This window comes from Cebus imitator, unplaced genomic scaffold (assembly GCF_001604975.1).
Source record: "Cebus imitator isolate Cc_AM_T3 unplaced genomic scaffold, Cebus_imitator-1.0 Scaffold304, whole genome shotgun sequence".
NCBI lineage: Eukaryota > Metazoa > Chordata > Mammalia > Primates > Cebidae > Cebus > Cebus imitator.
The window spans coordinates 2,623,279-2,638,831 of NW_016107619.1; the positions used below are offsets into that span (position 1 = coordinate 2,623,279).

The 15,553-nt window shown below is 44.5% G+C and overlaps 1 protein-coding gene across 4 annotated transcripts in view; it reads right to left on the reverse strand.

The window, feature by feature from the left end:
- Window positions 1-1,186: 1,186 nt before the first annotated feature.
- The window catches only part of ZNF786 (zinc finger protein 786), a 20,958-nt gene continuing 6,591 nt past the window's right edge, over window positions 1,187-15,553 (reverse strand). The window contains exons 2-4 of one of the 4 annotated variants that reach the window (XM_017502911.2): window positions 10,426-10,552; window positions 5,296-5,448; window positions 1,187-3,493 (exon numbers count right to left, since the gene is read on the reverse strand). In XM_017502911.2, coding sequence (XP_017358400.1) covers window positions 1,431-3,493; window positions 5,296-5,448; window positions 10,426-10,552 — 2,343 coding nt within the window. In that variant the 3' untranslated portion in view covers window positions 1,187-1,430. Of the gene's footprint in view, window positions 3,494-5,295; window positions 5,449-7,774; window positions 8,028-10,425; window positions 10,553-15,553 lie in introns of those variants that run through there. The other 3 variants (XM_037729396.1, XM_037729395.1, XM_037729397.1) reach the window with 3 other exon arrangements.

Below are 15,553 nucleotides of genomic sequence, written 5' to 3' on the forward strand. Positions count from 1 at the left end.
TAGTAGAGACAGGGTTTTACTGTGTTGGGCAGGCTAGTTGTGAACTCTAACCTCAGGTGATCTGCCTGCCTCAGCCTCCTAAAGTGCTGGGATTACAGGGGTGAGCCACAGCACCCAACCAGGTCAGTTATCTTTTACATGAAACATGAACCCTCTGAAAATCAGTAATTCTTTGTACAGAGTACAACTCTGCTCCTAGGATATATACCATGAACACTCCACATTCACCTAATGTCACAAACAAGGCAGCCTTCACTTTTTCCCTGAAGTTGGACTTGTGTCATGTTTTTGTTTTTTATTTTGGCATCATGTTTATTTTTAACTCTCCACACTAAATGGCTGTAATGCTTCTGATTACTTTGTCATAACTCAGCTTTTAGTCCTCTGATTAAAGTAGTTCTCATTTTCAAGTAGCATCTCTTTTAACTTCCAAATCTGTATCTCCTGCTCCAAACTCTTACCTAAGTTCTGATTCTGTACTTAGGGCTTCCAGGCTTATGTCTCTTCAAATGAAGTTAGCCAAATTTTGCTGAAATTATCAGCTTTTCCTTAGGGGGAATGATGCATAACCACTATGAAAGCAGTTAAGAAACTTCAGCATTCACATAAACAAACTAAGATTCAGGAAAATTCATTTAATTGCTACCAGTTTACAAATAAATGAAAGAAAACCAAATCCAATAACATATGAGGCCTGCAACAAAACTCACTGGATTTAACCCACAGTTTAAGATCACACTCTGAGAAAAAAAACAAAAGTAGAATTAACATTTAATAGCCACCCCTCCTTTCAGCTTGAGAAAGGTACTGTAGGGATTTCCTTCTGTCTTAATTCAAGCTGGTATTTTATAGTGGGTTTAGCATTTGGGCAAACATTGCCATTCCTGAAGATGGCAGGAAGAATAAAGATCTCTTTTGATCACTGGATAGGAAACATAAAGCCGGACACAGTGGCTCATGCCTCTAATCCCAGCACTTTGGGAGGCTGAGGTGGGTGGATCACAAGGTCAGGAGTTTGAGATCAGTCTGAACAACATGGTGAAACCCCGTCTCTACTAAAAATATAAAAAATTAGCCGGATGTGGTGGCAGGCATCTGTAATCCCAGCTACTTGGGAGGCTGAGGCAGGAGAATTACTTGAACCCAGAAGGAGGAGTTGCAGTGAGCCGAGATCGTGGCACTGCACTCCGGCCTGGGTGACAGAGCAAGACTCTGATTCAAAACAAAACAAAAAATAAAAAAACAAGAAACTGGTGATTTTCCGAAGAGGAAATCCTTTGTGGTTCCTCATATTCCTAACTTGTATTACGCTCTTGCTCAGAGAAGGACACCTGCTCCTACAATCCATCTTCCAGCGGGTCTGGCTGCTGTTGCTGTAGATTCCCCGGCAATACCCATCCTGCTCAACGCTTTAGCTGTCCCACTCTGCCTCAATTCCAATCGGCCTCTATCATTGCAAACAGTTGGCTGAGTCTTTTCTTAACATCCAGCTCATCTGGAGCAGGACAGGATTTTGCATGCACTCTGATGTGTTCTGCAAGCTTAGATTTATAAATGAAGCCCTTCCCACAGTCGCCACAGGCAAAGGGCCTCTCGGGCCTGTGGATGCGCTGGTGCCTCAGCATGTGTCCCCTTTCCCGGAAGTTCTTGTCACACTCAGGACAGTGGAAAGGCCTCTCCCCTGTGTGCATGCCCTGATGACTGTGCAGCTGCGTCTTCAGGCGGAAACTCTTGTCACACTTGGGACACTGAAAAGGCTTCTCTCCTGTGTGCGTCCTGATGTGCTCGATGAGCTTCGAGTGTTTCACGAAGCCCTTGCCGCACTCACAGGAGAACGGCATCTCCCCGCTGTGCTGCAGCTGGTGGGCCTTCATGTCGGCCTTCACGCGATAGCGCTTGCCGCACTCCGGACACTGGAAGGGCCTCTCTCCCGTGTGCAGGCGCTGGTGGCTGAGCAGCTGTCCCTTCAGGCGGAAGCTCCTGTCGCACTCCGGGCACTGGAAAGGCCTCTCCCCGCTGTGCACACGCAAGTGCTCCGTGAGCTTGGACTGTCTGGTGAAGCCCTTGCCGCACTCCCTGCACGAGAACGGCCTCTCCTTGCTGTGTGTGTGCTGGTGGGCTTTCAGGATGCCCTTCAGGCGGAAGCGCTTGTCGCACTCCGGGCACTGGAAGGGCCTCTCCCCACTGTGCACCCTCAGGTGCTCGCGGAGCTTGCACTGGTAGGTGAAGCCTCTGCCGCACTCGCTGCAGGAGAACGGCCTGTCCCCGCCGTGCCGCAGCCGGTGGGCTCTCAGCATGCTCTGCAGGCGGAAGCTCAGCCCACATTCTGGGCACTGGAAGGGCTTCTCGTCCGTGTGCAGCCGCTGGTGCCGCAGCAGCTGTCCCCTCTGACGGAAGTTCCTGCCACACTTGGCACACCAGAAAGGCTTCTCCCCGCTGTGGACTCGAAGGTGCTCTGCGAGTTTACACTGCTTGGCGAAGCCCTTGCCACACTTCCCGCAGCAGAACTGTCTCTCCCCACCGTGCACGTGCTGGTGGGCCTGTAGCATGCGGTGCAGGCGGAAGCGCCGGGGGCAGTGCGGGCACTGGAAGGGTTTTTCTCCTGTGTGCGCCCTGCAGTGACTGGCGAGCCTGGCGCTCGTAGGGGAACGCTCGCCACAGGCTGGGCAGGAGCAGGGTCCCTCCGCGCCATGCTGCAGGGCCTCCGTGTCCCCCTCCTGGTGGCCACTCCCTTCCCTGGCCAGGCGCGAGCCTGGCTTCTGTCCTGAGTGCACACTGCTGGAGGCCCCGCCGCCTTCTCTCCAGGAGGCCGGACCCTCTCGGCTGTACTGGCACCGGCAGGCCTGCGTGTTGTCTACCGGGAGGGAGGGCTTGCTGCACCGGGTGCACTGAGCAGACTTCTGCCGGAGGCAGTGGATGGGATAGGCCCGCTCCCGTCGGAAGCACATTTCACTGTCAGCGCTCTGGAGAGGGTCCCTTCCCGTGTGGGCCGCCAGATGGCGCAGCAGACATGGCTTCCGGCGGAAGCTCTTACCGCACATGCCACACCGGAAGTGCTTCTGTGCCCAAAGGCAGCTCCGCGGCAGCTGCATTTCTGCCCGCTTGTTGAGTTTCTCCCAGGCCCTACGTAGCCGGTCCTTCGAGTGGCCCCTCTGGTGCATTACTAAATGGTTGTTCTCCCAACAGCTTTCCCCGAAGACAGGACAAGGGTGCTGGGTGCTCTTCCAGGCAGGGACATCCCGCAAACCAGGGAGATCCAGATTTCTGGGACCTGGGATTCCTTCTTTTTGGGCTGATTCATTGGGGCCAGGGGCCAGTGGTGGAGAAGCCCTACCGTCATGTCTCTGTGGGCTCCCAAGGGTGATGCCTTGGTCAGGCCTGAAGGAAACAGCTTTCCTTTCTCCTAAAAGGGATCCAAAAGAACACGGGCTCTCAAGAGGATCTAACTGGAAATGGCTTTTAGTTTTTTCTGAATTCACAGCCTGCTGGCTTCCTGCAATTGAAAACAGAAATTGAGTCGGTATTCCTGTCCACTGCACAACTAACGATTCTCACAGTCAAGTCATCCACAAGAGTGTCTTGTGGTGGCCTGGGAACCCAGCTTCCACTGAGCTACCCAACCATACAGTGTGGTCTGTCTTATGGCCAAAGTGAGTTTGGTTGAGTCTGCTGAAACTAAACTGAACAGACATATATTTTGATAATATCGAAAAATGGAAGATACAGGTTGCAAACGTAGAGTGTAAGCTCTGGAATCAGACTGCCTGCTTTTGAATCCTATCTGTCCACTGTGTAACCTTTGTCAGGCTAATCTCTTTTGGCTTCAGCTCCTTCTGTAAAAACATGAAAACAAAAGTATGGTGGTAAGAATTAAATGAGCTAATATGCATGAGGTGCTTGGCATGGTGGCTGGCATAGTGCATGCACTCTGTAAGTGCTGACTGCTGTCATGACTTCAGGAACATCAGATGTATCCCATTTTGATGTACAGACACACCCAGAGCCCTGAGCTGAGGATGGCAGTAAGTTCCTATCAGAGCCCTGACTAATACCAGTTACACGTGATCCTTGAGCCATCCTATCTCTAAGACCTGGCAGCAAGGGTTGGTCCTATTTCTCCCTCCCTAACCCCATTTCTGCCAATGTTTCAAGAAGGTTTCTTGGAAATAATAACAGATGGTAGAAAGTTAAGTAATTTGTGGGGGAAAACCTTTATCTGCTTTTGAAAGAAGCAGATAAAAACTAAAACTATCTGACAAGATTTCTTGAAACGATGCTCCCATTTGAATTTTTCATTCTGTACTTTAAAACTGATTTAAGAATCCAAAAATCTCAGACTCTCTCATCATGACAAGAAATGAAAGAGAAGAGCTAAGGTTGAAGTATTCAAGTAGACAACAGTCTCTAGTTAGGAAGGAAGCCACATTAGTCACAAAAATCTGGATAACCATGGGCTAGGCATAGTGACTCACACCTATATTCCCAGCACTTTGGAAGGCTGAAGTGGGAGGACTGCTTGAGGCCAGGAGTTCAAGACTGCAGTGAGCTATGGCCATGCCACTATGCTCTAGCCTGGGTGACAGCGATATCCTGTCTTAAAAAAAAAAAAAAAATCTGGATAACCAGTTTCTGCTGAGTTCTTACTATATATCAATACTCTCTCTCTTTACATACACACACACACACACACACACACGTATTTTATTTTATTTTTTTTTTGAGACTGAATCTTGCTCCATCACCCAGGCTGGAGTGCAGTGGCATAATCTCAGCTCACTGCAAGCTCTACCTCCCAGGTTTAGGTAATTCTCCTGTCTCAGCCTCCTAAGTAGCTGGGATTAGAGGCGCCCGCCACCACGGCCGGCTAGTTTTTTTGTATTGATAGTAGAGAATGGGTTTCACCATGTTGTCCAGGCTAGTCTAGAACTTCTGACTTCAAATGATCCACCTGCCTCAGCATCTCAAAGTGCTGGAATTACAGGCTTGAGCCACCACACCTGGCCTAACACCATGTATATTAACCAAGTCGATCCTGTAACATGGGTACTTTCATTTTATAGATGAGGCATTGAAATACTGAAAGGTTCAATAACTTGCCCAAAGTCACAAAGGAAAAGCAAGATCCAGACATAGGCTCCAGAAGCCACATTCCTAACCATTATGCTTCACTGCCTTTATCTAGAATATAAGAATCATCAAACCTCAGCTTGCCCAAACAGAATGACAAGATCAGAGAAGGGAAACAAGTCTAAACACCATGTCTTAAGATCAGGGCCCTGACTTGTTAATACTCACCCCAAAACAGCTGTTCCTCAAAACCTGTCTCTAAATGCAAATCAACAGAGGAACAAATTATGTTTCCTGATTTCTGTGATTCTCTCCAGTTCCTGAAGGGCTCTTCCCCCTGTTCAATCCAGTATATTAGTTCTGGTTTTGGAAGTCCATCATCTGCACAGAGAAGTCAGACAGGGCAGTTTAGCTTCCTGAATTTAAAGCACACTAAGTTTCTCAATTTCTCAACATTCACTGCTGGGACAAAGTATGAGAACACATGTCAAAAAACAAAAAAACAGGTTTACACAAAGATGAGAAAACAGCCTACACATCCTAACAGTGCTTCCTTAGTCTGTCTGGGCATGTCAGAGCAGTTGTGTTTTAATTTTGTCATGGGCCCCATACATTTAGCAATGCTCTATTTTGTCCAAAAACAAAATGGCTAATGCTTATATATATTATATATTATGTTTATATGTATTATATATAAATAATATATATATATATATTTATATTTATTGTATATATATATTTTTTTGGAGACTGGGTCTCTCTCCAGTTGCCAAGGCTGGAGTGCAGTGGTGCCAACATGGCTCATTGCAGCCTCGACTTCCTGGGCACAGATGATTCTTTAACTTCAGCCTCTTTAATAGTTGGGACTACAGGCATGCACCACCAGGCCAAGCTAATTTTTGCATTTTTAGTGGAGACAGGTTTCACCATGTTGCCCAGGCTGGTTTTGAATTCCTGTGCTCAAGCAATCTGCCTGCCTCAGCTTCCCAGAGTGCTAGGATTACAGGCATGAGCCACTGCACCCGGCCTTCAATATTCTTTTTTTTTTTTTGAGACGGAGTTTCACTCATGTTACCCAGGCTGGAGTGCAATGGCACGATCTCGGCTCACCGCAACCTCCGCCTCCTGGGTTCAGGCAATTCTCCTGCCTCAGCCTCCTGAGTAGCTGGGATTACAGGCATGCACCACCATGCCCAGCTAATTTTTTGTAGTTTTAGTAGAGACGGGGTTTCACCATGTTGACCAGGATGGTCTCGATCTCTTGAACTCGTGATCTACCCGCCTCGGCCTCCCAAAGTGCTGGGATTACAGGCTTGAGCCACCACGCCCGGCCTCAATATTCTTAATAGTGATTTAATAAGAGCCAAATCATAGGGGTCCAATTTTAAAGCAAGTTGGTTATGGCAAAAATGTGGTCAAAAGGATTTTTTAAAATAATGCTTTCAGTTATTATTATTATTAATTTAGATAGGGTGTCACTCTGTCTCCCAGGCTGGAGTGCAGTGGCATCACAGCTTACAGCAGCCTTAACTTCCTGGGCTCCAGTGATCTGCCCATCTCAGCCTTCTGAGTAGCTGGGACTACAGGCAAGAGCCACCATGCCAGCTAATTTTTTTTTATTAGTTTTTGAGATGGGGCTCTCACTGTGTTGCTCAGGCTAGCCTCAAACTCCTAGGCTCAAGTAGTCCTACCACCTTGGCCTCTCAAAGTGCTGCAGTTACAGCGTGAGCCACCACGCTTGGCCAGTGATTTAATTTATTAAAAGTATTTCTAGCACATGGAAAAGGAGAAAAATATACAAAAATCTGGATGCCATCTAATTCTGTCAAATCCTACCATGCTGACACACTTCAGGTTTTTTGTTTTTTTTGTTTTTGATAGGATTTTGCTGTGTCTCCCAGGCTGAAGTGCAGTGGTACAGTCACAGCTCACTGCAGCCTCGACCTCCTGGGCTCAAGCAATCCTCCTACCTCAGCCTCCTGATAGCTGGGACTACAGGCGGGAGTCCCCATGCTCAGCTAATTTTTAAATTTTTTGTAGAGACAGGGTCTCCCTAGATTGTCCAGGCTGGTCCTGGGATAAAGATATCCTCCTTCATCAGCCTCCCAAAGTGCTGGGATTATAGGCATGAGCCACCACACCCAGCCTACTTCATGTTTTTTAAAGATATGAGACTTTACACAGTTTAAGCCCCTGTATATCCCTCTCCAGAGGTAAGCACTACCCTGAATCTGGTGTATATTATTCCTATGTATGTTCTTATTTCAAAATATATACATAAAAATGTATAAAATATTGCTGGGTTTAAACTTTATATAACCATGCCACATCTTACTGCAACTTGCTGTTCTCTCCTCAAATTATATTTTCAAAATGTCTCCATTTTGGAACACTTGGCTTCATTTGTTTGATAGTCTTTGATTATATGAATATATCACAGTCTGTCTTTTTCTTCTGTTCCCTGGCATGCCTCTATGAATACACACATAAGCACTGACAGTTCTTGAAGTGAATTGCTGTATCATAGGATAAGCACGTCTTCAACTTTACTGTATGTTACCAAACTCCAAAGTGGCTGTGCTGACTGACAATAGAGTAGGAATGTTCACTTTGCTTCACATCTTGACAATACACGATGCTATCAGATGTTTTTCTATCTTGAACATAGTACCGCATAATAAGTCATGCTATCTGATAGGACAATCACCTTCTATCTTGTTCCATAAGACTTTCTTCATTATTCTTGACTTGGTTCTCCCATGTTCTTTAGGATCAGCTTATCAAATTCCATGAAAAGCTCTATTGGGATTCTGACTGATCTTGCTTTGAATCTACAGATTGATTTGGGGAGAGAATTCACAGAAGGCAGAAAGGCCCATGTAACTGACTGTTAGATTAAGAAGATGGGAATTCTCCCAGCTAGCCACAGTGGCTCACGACTGTAATCCCAGCACTTGGGGAGGCCAAGGCAGGTGGATCACTTGACCACAGGAATTTGAGACCAGCCTGGGCAACATGGCAAAACCCTGTTTCTACCAAAAATACAAAAAATGAGGCAGGCATGGTTGTGTGCACATGTGATTCCAGCTACTGGGGAGGCTGAGGTGGGAGGATCTCTTGAGCCCGGGAGGTGGAGGTTGCAGTGAGCTGGGATCACACTGCTGCACTCCAGGCTGGGTGACACTGGGTGACAGTGAAACCCCATCTCAAAAAAAAAAAAGATGATAATGGTGATGGATAATCACAGGGATATGATGAAACCATGAAAAAAAGTTGTGGTCCAACAATGAAAACAGTGAAACAAATTAAAATGTCGCATAATTTTGTCTTTTTCTTTTTTTTTGAGATAGAGCCTCACTGTCACCCAGGCTGGAGTGCAGTGGCACAATACTGGTTCACTGTAGCTTCCACCTTCTGGGTTCAAGCGATTTTCCTCCCTCAGCCTCCCAGGTATCTGGGATTACAGGCATGCACCACCATGCCCAGCTAATTTTTGTGTTTTTAGTAGAGACAGGGTTTCACCATATTGGCCAGGCTGGTGTCAAACTCCTGACCTCAAGTGATCCACCCACCTAGGCCTCCCAAAGTGCTGGGATTACAGGCGTGAGCCACCACACCTGGCCAAAATGTAGCATAATTTTGAACAACTGATAAGTATGACAAAAAGGGAATCCATTTGATCTTGATGTTTGGAACATTCTTTGGCACAGGGTTAATGACATAGAATTATATTTATGTCTCTATAGATTCATTGACTGCAACTGATTCTTCAGTAACAATGAAAATAATGTAATGTTTTCAGTTATATGTTTTAGAAACAATCCATAGATATAGCCTGTAAAACTTAACTATGGTAACAGAACAGAATATAAATATTAGAAACTTTGCAATATAAGGAAGTATGGCTGTCATGAATTGGCAGAAGAGATGAAGGGAAGTACTAGAGAACTAATTATTTTTATATACTGAAGGAGTCAAGAGATGAAATTGATGGAACACAAGCTAGAATCTTTTTTTTTCCTTTTTTTTTTTTTTTAAAGAGATGGGGTCTCACTATGTTGCCCAGGCTGGAGTGCAGTGGCTATTCACAGGCGCAATCCCACTACTGATCAGCAAGGGAGTTTTGACCTGCTCTGTTTCCGACCTGGGCTGGTTCACCCCTCCTTAGGCAACCTGGTGGTCCCATGCTCCCACTCCCGGGAGGTCACCATATTGATTCCGAACTTAGTGCGGACACCCAATCGGCATAGTGCACTACAGCCCAGAACTCCTGGGCTCAAGCAATCCTCCCACCTCAGCCTCGGGAGTAACTGGGACCACAGGCATGCGCCACCATGCCCGGCACAAGCTAGAATCTTAAACATATTATTTTAAATTACAAAGCTTACCAACAGAGGCACAGAAAACTATCAAAAACTGGGGAGAAGAAGACAGAAGAGTGTATAGCTGAGCTAATGCTTCATTTTTGATAGTAATTAATGCTTTCTAAACTCAATAAATCAAGATAGTTAGTATAAGCATATTTAGATTGGAGGAAGCCACTTTAAAAACAAACAAAAATGGCAAAAAAGAAAAAAAAAAGAAAGAAAAAATAAGAAGGCCGGGCATGGTGGCTCACACCTGTAATGCAAGCACTTTGAAGGCCAAGGTGGGCGGATCACCTGAGGTCAGGAGTTCAAGACCAGCCTGACCAACATGGTGAAACCCCATCTCAAAAAGAAAAAAAAAAGAAAAACAAACAAAAATGGTTAAAAGTGATTGCCTTCAGGTAGTTAACTGAATGTGGAGGTAAGAATGAGGCAGAAGACTGATCTTTCGCTTGATGCTTCTCTGAACAGACTGATTTTTTTAAAAATTATATTTGATAAATAAAAAGAAATATAAAAACCAAATAAGCAAAAAGAACATCCAGTATCATAACCAGGCAGAGACAGCTACTCTTAAAACAATTCCTTGTACAGCCTTCCAAAATAGGTTTTCTGAAGTATTTAGACCCCACTGTAAAAGTTGTGAGGTAGGGATATCCTAGGTTAAAGACATACAGGGCACTTCAAGAATGTGCGCTAGGTGTGCTCCTATGTGGACGATCATGGCATCCTGACAGTAAGTCATGACTAAAGGCCCCTCATATATAATATTTAGTCACCCCATCACCTTACACTGCTCAAATATTCTCACACAACAGCCTCTACCCTTGAGTAAGGATTAACAATGTTGACAAAAGTATTAACAAAAGATTACAGAGTAAAAATGTCCTTTGGAGAAATCTTGCTACCCAAAAAACAGGAGCACCAAGTGACTGTGACCCCTTACAGGATCCAGTTCCATGCTCTACCCACAAAGGTGAACAGGCCTTACCTAGAGAGCGGAGAGTCTCATAATTGCTTCTCATCACATGCTTGTAAATCTCCTTCTGCCACGCCTGTAGATCCTGCCATTCTTGCTCCGAGAAATAAATGGCAACATCCTCAAAAGTCAGAGGTAGCTGAAATTGTAGACATAAGACATACGCTTTCATGATTGCTTCAAAATGACTCCAGCTCCTTCTCCTTGTTAATTTAAAAGACTTCTGCAGTGGACAACTGTTTTTCGTTGTTCAGCAGCTTCTTCCCAGAGAACTACTCCTTCCCAAACTCCAGTCACATCATTCTGCTGTTAACCACTACACGCCCCCCTCCATATTTCATTATGTTTGTTCAAAGTATATGTACATATGTAAAGTATGGAATTTTTTTTTACAAAAATGGGAACAAATCACTTTGTAGCTTCATTCACTTAATATGTCACAGATATCTTTCTAGGTCAATAATATATATTGAGGCAAACTTATTTGTTTCGTAAAGTTGCATTAATAGTCCATGAGTAGATATACCCCACTGATGGGACACATACTGTTTGTTTCACTTATAAAATACAGTGTTCTCACGTGCCTCCTATCTATCAGTGCTTTTACTTCTGCAGGTTAAGTCTAAAAAGGTGAACTACTACCTGGGTGCGGTGGCTCATGCCTGTAATTCCAGCACTTTGGGAGTCCAAGACAGGTGGATCACAAGATCAGGAGATCAAGACCATCCTGGCCAACATGGTGAAACTCTGTTTCTACTAAAAATGCAAAAATTAGTTGGGCGTGGCGGCAGACACCTGTAATCCCAGCTATTTGGCATGCTGAGGCAGGATAATTGCTTGAACTGGGAGGCAGAGGTTGCAGTGAGCTGAGATCGTGCCACTGCACACCAGCCTGGGAGACAGAGTGAGACTCTGTCTAAAAAAAAAAAGGATAACTACTAAATCAAAGAGTATACACATCTTCAGTTTTAATAGATAACATTAGATTGTCTTCCAAAAAGACAATTTACACATTTACCCTTGCTATTAACATGAGACTTCTTGTTTTTTTTTTACACCTTTGCCAGCACAAGATGTTCTTAAACCTTATTTTTTTGCCAATGTGGGGCGGCAAATTGTATTTCAGTGTGTTAATTTACATTAATATGTGAGGCTGGAAATCCTAGCCAGAGCAATCAGGCAAGAGAAAACCCTAAAGACTCCTCCAAAAGACTCTCTTATATTTGACAAATTCAGGAAAGTCTCAGGTTATTTAAAAAATGTATATAAATCAGTAGCACTTCTATACACCAACAACGACCAAGCTGAGAAATCGAGAACTCAGTACCTTTTACAATGGCTGGAAAAACAATAAAATATCTAGGCATACACTTGATATGGTTTGGCTGTGTGTCCCCGCCCAAATCTCCTATTTAATTGTAATCCCCAGGATTAGAGGAGGGGCCTGGTGGGAGGCAACTCAATCATGGGGGGTGGACTTCCCTCTTGCTGTTCTCAGGATAGTGAGTTCTTACGAGATCTGCTTGTTTAAAAGTGTAGCACTTTCCCCTTCACTCTCTCTCTCTCTCTCCTGCTCCAGCCATGTGAAGACGATACCTGCTTCCCCTTCACCTCCTGCCACAATTGTTTAAGTTTCCTGAGGCCTCCCTGAGAAGCAGAAGACTAAAGAGTTACCAGCAATTGGTTTTGAATTTTATTGCTTTTCTAAAAACTGCATTAGAAAAAATGCAACACACGCAAATTTGTTAGTATTGTTTAATATTTATGTTTATTATAGTTGACTTAGATAAATGGACACTTCCTAAGGTTCACAAGTAGGAGTACGTAAATTATATATTTGTTTAAAATACTCTAATTACATAAACATACATCCCACTTTTATTGAACTGCAACTATTATTGCTGTATGTCCTTATTTTCTATGGGTATTAATCTTGTTTCAACTTTATTTTTGAGATGGAGTCTGGCTCTGTCGCCAGGCTGGAGTGCAGTGGTCGGATCTCGGGTCGGCTCACTGCAACCTCCAACTCCTTGGTTCAAGCTATTCTCCTGCCTCAGCCTCCTGAATAGCTAGGATTACAGGCATGTGTCACCACACCCAGCTAATTTTTGTATTTTTAGTAGAGACAGGGTTTCATCATGTTGGTCAGGATGGCCTCGGCCTCCTGACCTTGTGATCTGCCCACCTCAGCCTCCCAAAGTGCTGGAATTACAGGCGTGAGTCACCACACCCAGCCTAATTTTTATTTTTATTTATTTAATTTTATTTTGAGACAGTCTCACTCTGTTGTCGAGGCTGAAGTGCAGTGGTGTGATCTTAACTCACTGCATCCTCTGCTTCCCAATTCTCCTGCCTCAGCCTCCTAAGTAGCTGGGACTACCTGTGTGCGCCACCACCTTTTTTTTTTTTTGTATTTTTAGCAGAGATGGGTTTTCGCCATGTTGGACAGACTGGTCTCCAACTCCTGACCTCAAGTGATCCATCCACCTTGGCCTCCCAAAGTGCTGAGATTACAGATGTGAGCCACCATGCTCAGCCTCTTCATCTTTTATTTAATTTTTTTTGAGATGGAGTTTTGCTGTTTTGCCCAGACTAAAGCAGCACGATGTTGGCTCACTGCAACCTTCTCCTGCTGGATTCAAGCAACTCTCCTGCCTCAGCCTCCTGAGTAAACTGGGATTATAGATACCCACCACCATGCTCAACTAATTTTTGTATTTTTAGTAGAGATGGGGTTTCACCACATTGGCCAGGCTGGTCTCAAACTCCTGACCTCAGGAGATCCACTTGCCTTGGCCTCCCAAAATGCTAGGATTACAGGCGTGAGCCACCAGGCCCGGCCAAAAATAAAATTTTTTTTTTTTAATTTTAGCTTCAGGAGTACATGTGCAGGTTTGCTATACAGGCAAATTACTTGCTGTGGGGGTTTGGTGTGCAGATTGTTTCATCACCCAGGTAATAAGCATAGAACCGATAAGTAATTTTTCAGTCCTCATCCTCCTCCCAACCTCCACTTTCAAGTAGGCCCCATTGTTATTTCCTGCTTTGTATCCATATGTTCTCAGTGTTTAGCTCCCTCTTACGAGAACATGTGATACTATTTTTCCTGCATTACTTCACTTAGGATAATGGCCCCCAGCTCCATCCATCGTTATGCAAAGGATATGATTTTCTTTGATGGCTGCACAGCATTCCATGGTGCATATGTACACTTTCTTTATCCAGTCTACCACTGATGGGCATTTAGGTTGATTCCACATCTTTGCTATTGTGAATAGTGCTGCAATGAACATATGCATACATGTGTCTTTATGCAGAACAATTTATATTCCTTTGGGTATATATTCCTTTGGGTATAATGGGATCGCAGGCTCAAATGGCAATTATGGCCAGTTGCAGTAGCTCATGCCTGTAATCCCAGCACTTTGGGCAGCCGAGGCAGGCAGATCACCTGAGGTCAGGAGTTTGAGACCAGCCTGGCCAACATGACAAAACCCTGTCTCTACTAAAAATAGAAAAATTAGCTGGGTGTGGTGACGGGCGCCTATAATCCCAGCTATTTGGGAGGCTGAGGCAGGAGAATCGCTCAAGCCCAGGAGGCAGAGGTTGCAGTGAGCCAAGATGCATCACTGCACTCCAGCCTGGACGATAGAGTGAGACTCCATCTCAAAAAAAAAAAAAGTTAATTCTGCTTTAAGAAATCACCAAACTGCTTTCCACAAAGGCTGAACTAATTTTCATTCTTACCAGCAGTGTATGTGTTCTCTTTTCTCTGTAACCTTGCCAGCACCTGGTTTTTTGCTTTTTTGTTTTTTAAACTTTTTAATAGTACCTCATTGTAGCTTTGTCATTTTGGTTCTGATTTGTATTTCTCAAATGGTTAGTGATGCTGAGCATTTTTTCATATGCTTGTTGGCCATGTGTATGTCTTCTTTTGAGAGGTGTCTGTTCATGTCCTTTGCCCACTTTTTAATCAGCTGTTTTTTGCTTGTAAATTTAAGTTCCATGTAGATTCTAGATATTTGACCTTTGTCAGATGCATGGTTTGCAGATATCCCATTCTGTAGGGCCTGTTTACTCTGCTGATAGCTTCTTTTCCTGTGTAGAAGCTAATTAGTTTAATTAGGTCCCATGTGTCAATTTTGTTTTCATTGCAATTGCTTTTGGAGTCTTCATCACAAAATCTTTGCCAGGGCCTATGTCCAGAATGCTGTTTCCTACGTTATCTTCCAGGGTTTGTATAGTTTTAGGTTTTACATTTAAGTCTTTAATCTATGTTGACTTGATTTTTGTATATAAGGAATGGGCACAGTGTCAGTCTTCTGCATATGGCTAGCCAGTTATCCCATCACCATTTGTTAAATAGGCAGTCCTTTTCCCACTGCTTTTGTTGACTTTGTAGAAGATCAGGTGACTGTAGGTGTGTGGCATTATTTCTGGACTCCCTATTCTGTTCCATTGGTCTATATGTCTGTTTTTGTACCAGTACCATGCTGTTTTGGTTACTGTAGCCTTGTAGTATAGTTTGAAATTGGGTAGTGTGATGTCTCCAGCTTTGTTCATTTTGCCTAGGACTGCCTTTGCTATTTGGGCTCTTTTTTTGGTTACATATGAATTTTATTTTTTACATATGAATTTTTAAAGTTTTTTTCAGCCAGACACTAGCTCACACCTGTAATCCCAGTAATTTGGGAGGCCAAGGTAGATTAATTGCTTGAGCCCAGGAGTTTGAGACCAGTCTGGGCAACAGAGCTAAACCTCATCTCTACCAAAACAATAACAAAACCCAGAAAAGTTAGCAGGGCATGTTGGCACATGCCTGTAGTCCTAGCTACCTGAGAGGTTGAGGTGGTTGAACTGCTTGAGTCTGGGAGACAGAGGTTACAGCGTGCCTCTACACTCCAGCCTGGGCGACACAGCAAAACCCTGCCTCAAAAATAGACAAACAGCTGGACACAGTGGTTCACACCTGTAATCCCAGCACTTTGGGAGACCAAGGCGGGCAGATCACCTGAGGTCAGAAGTTTGAGACCAGCCTGGCCAACATGGAGAAAGCCTAGCTCTGCTAAAAATACAAAAATTAGGCCGGGCGCGATGGCTCACGCCTGTAATCCCAGCACTTTGGGAGGCCGAGGCGGGT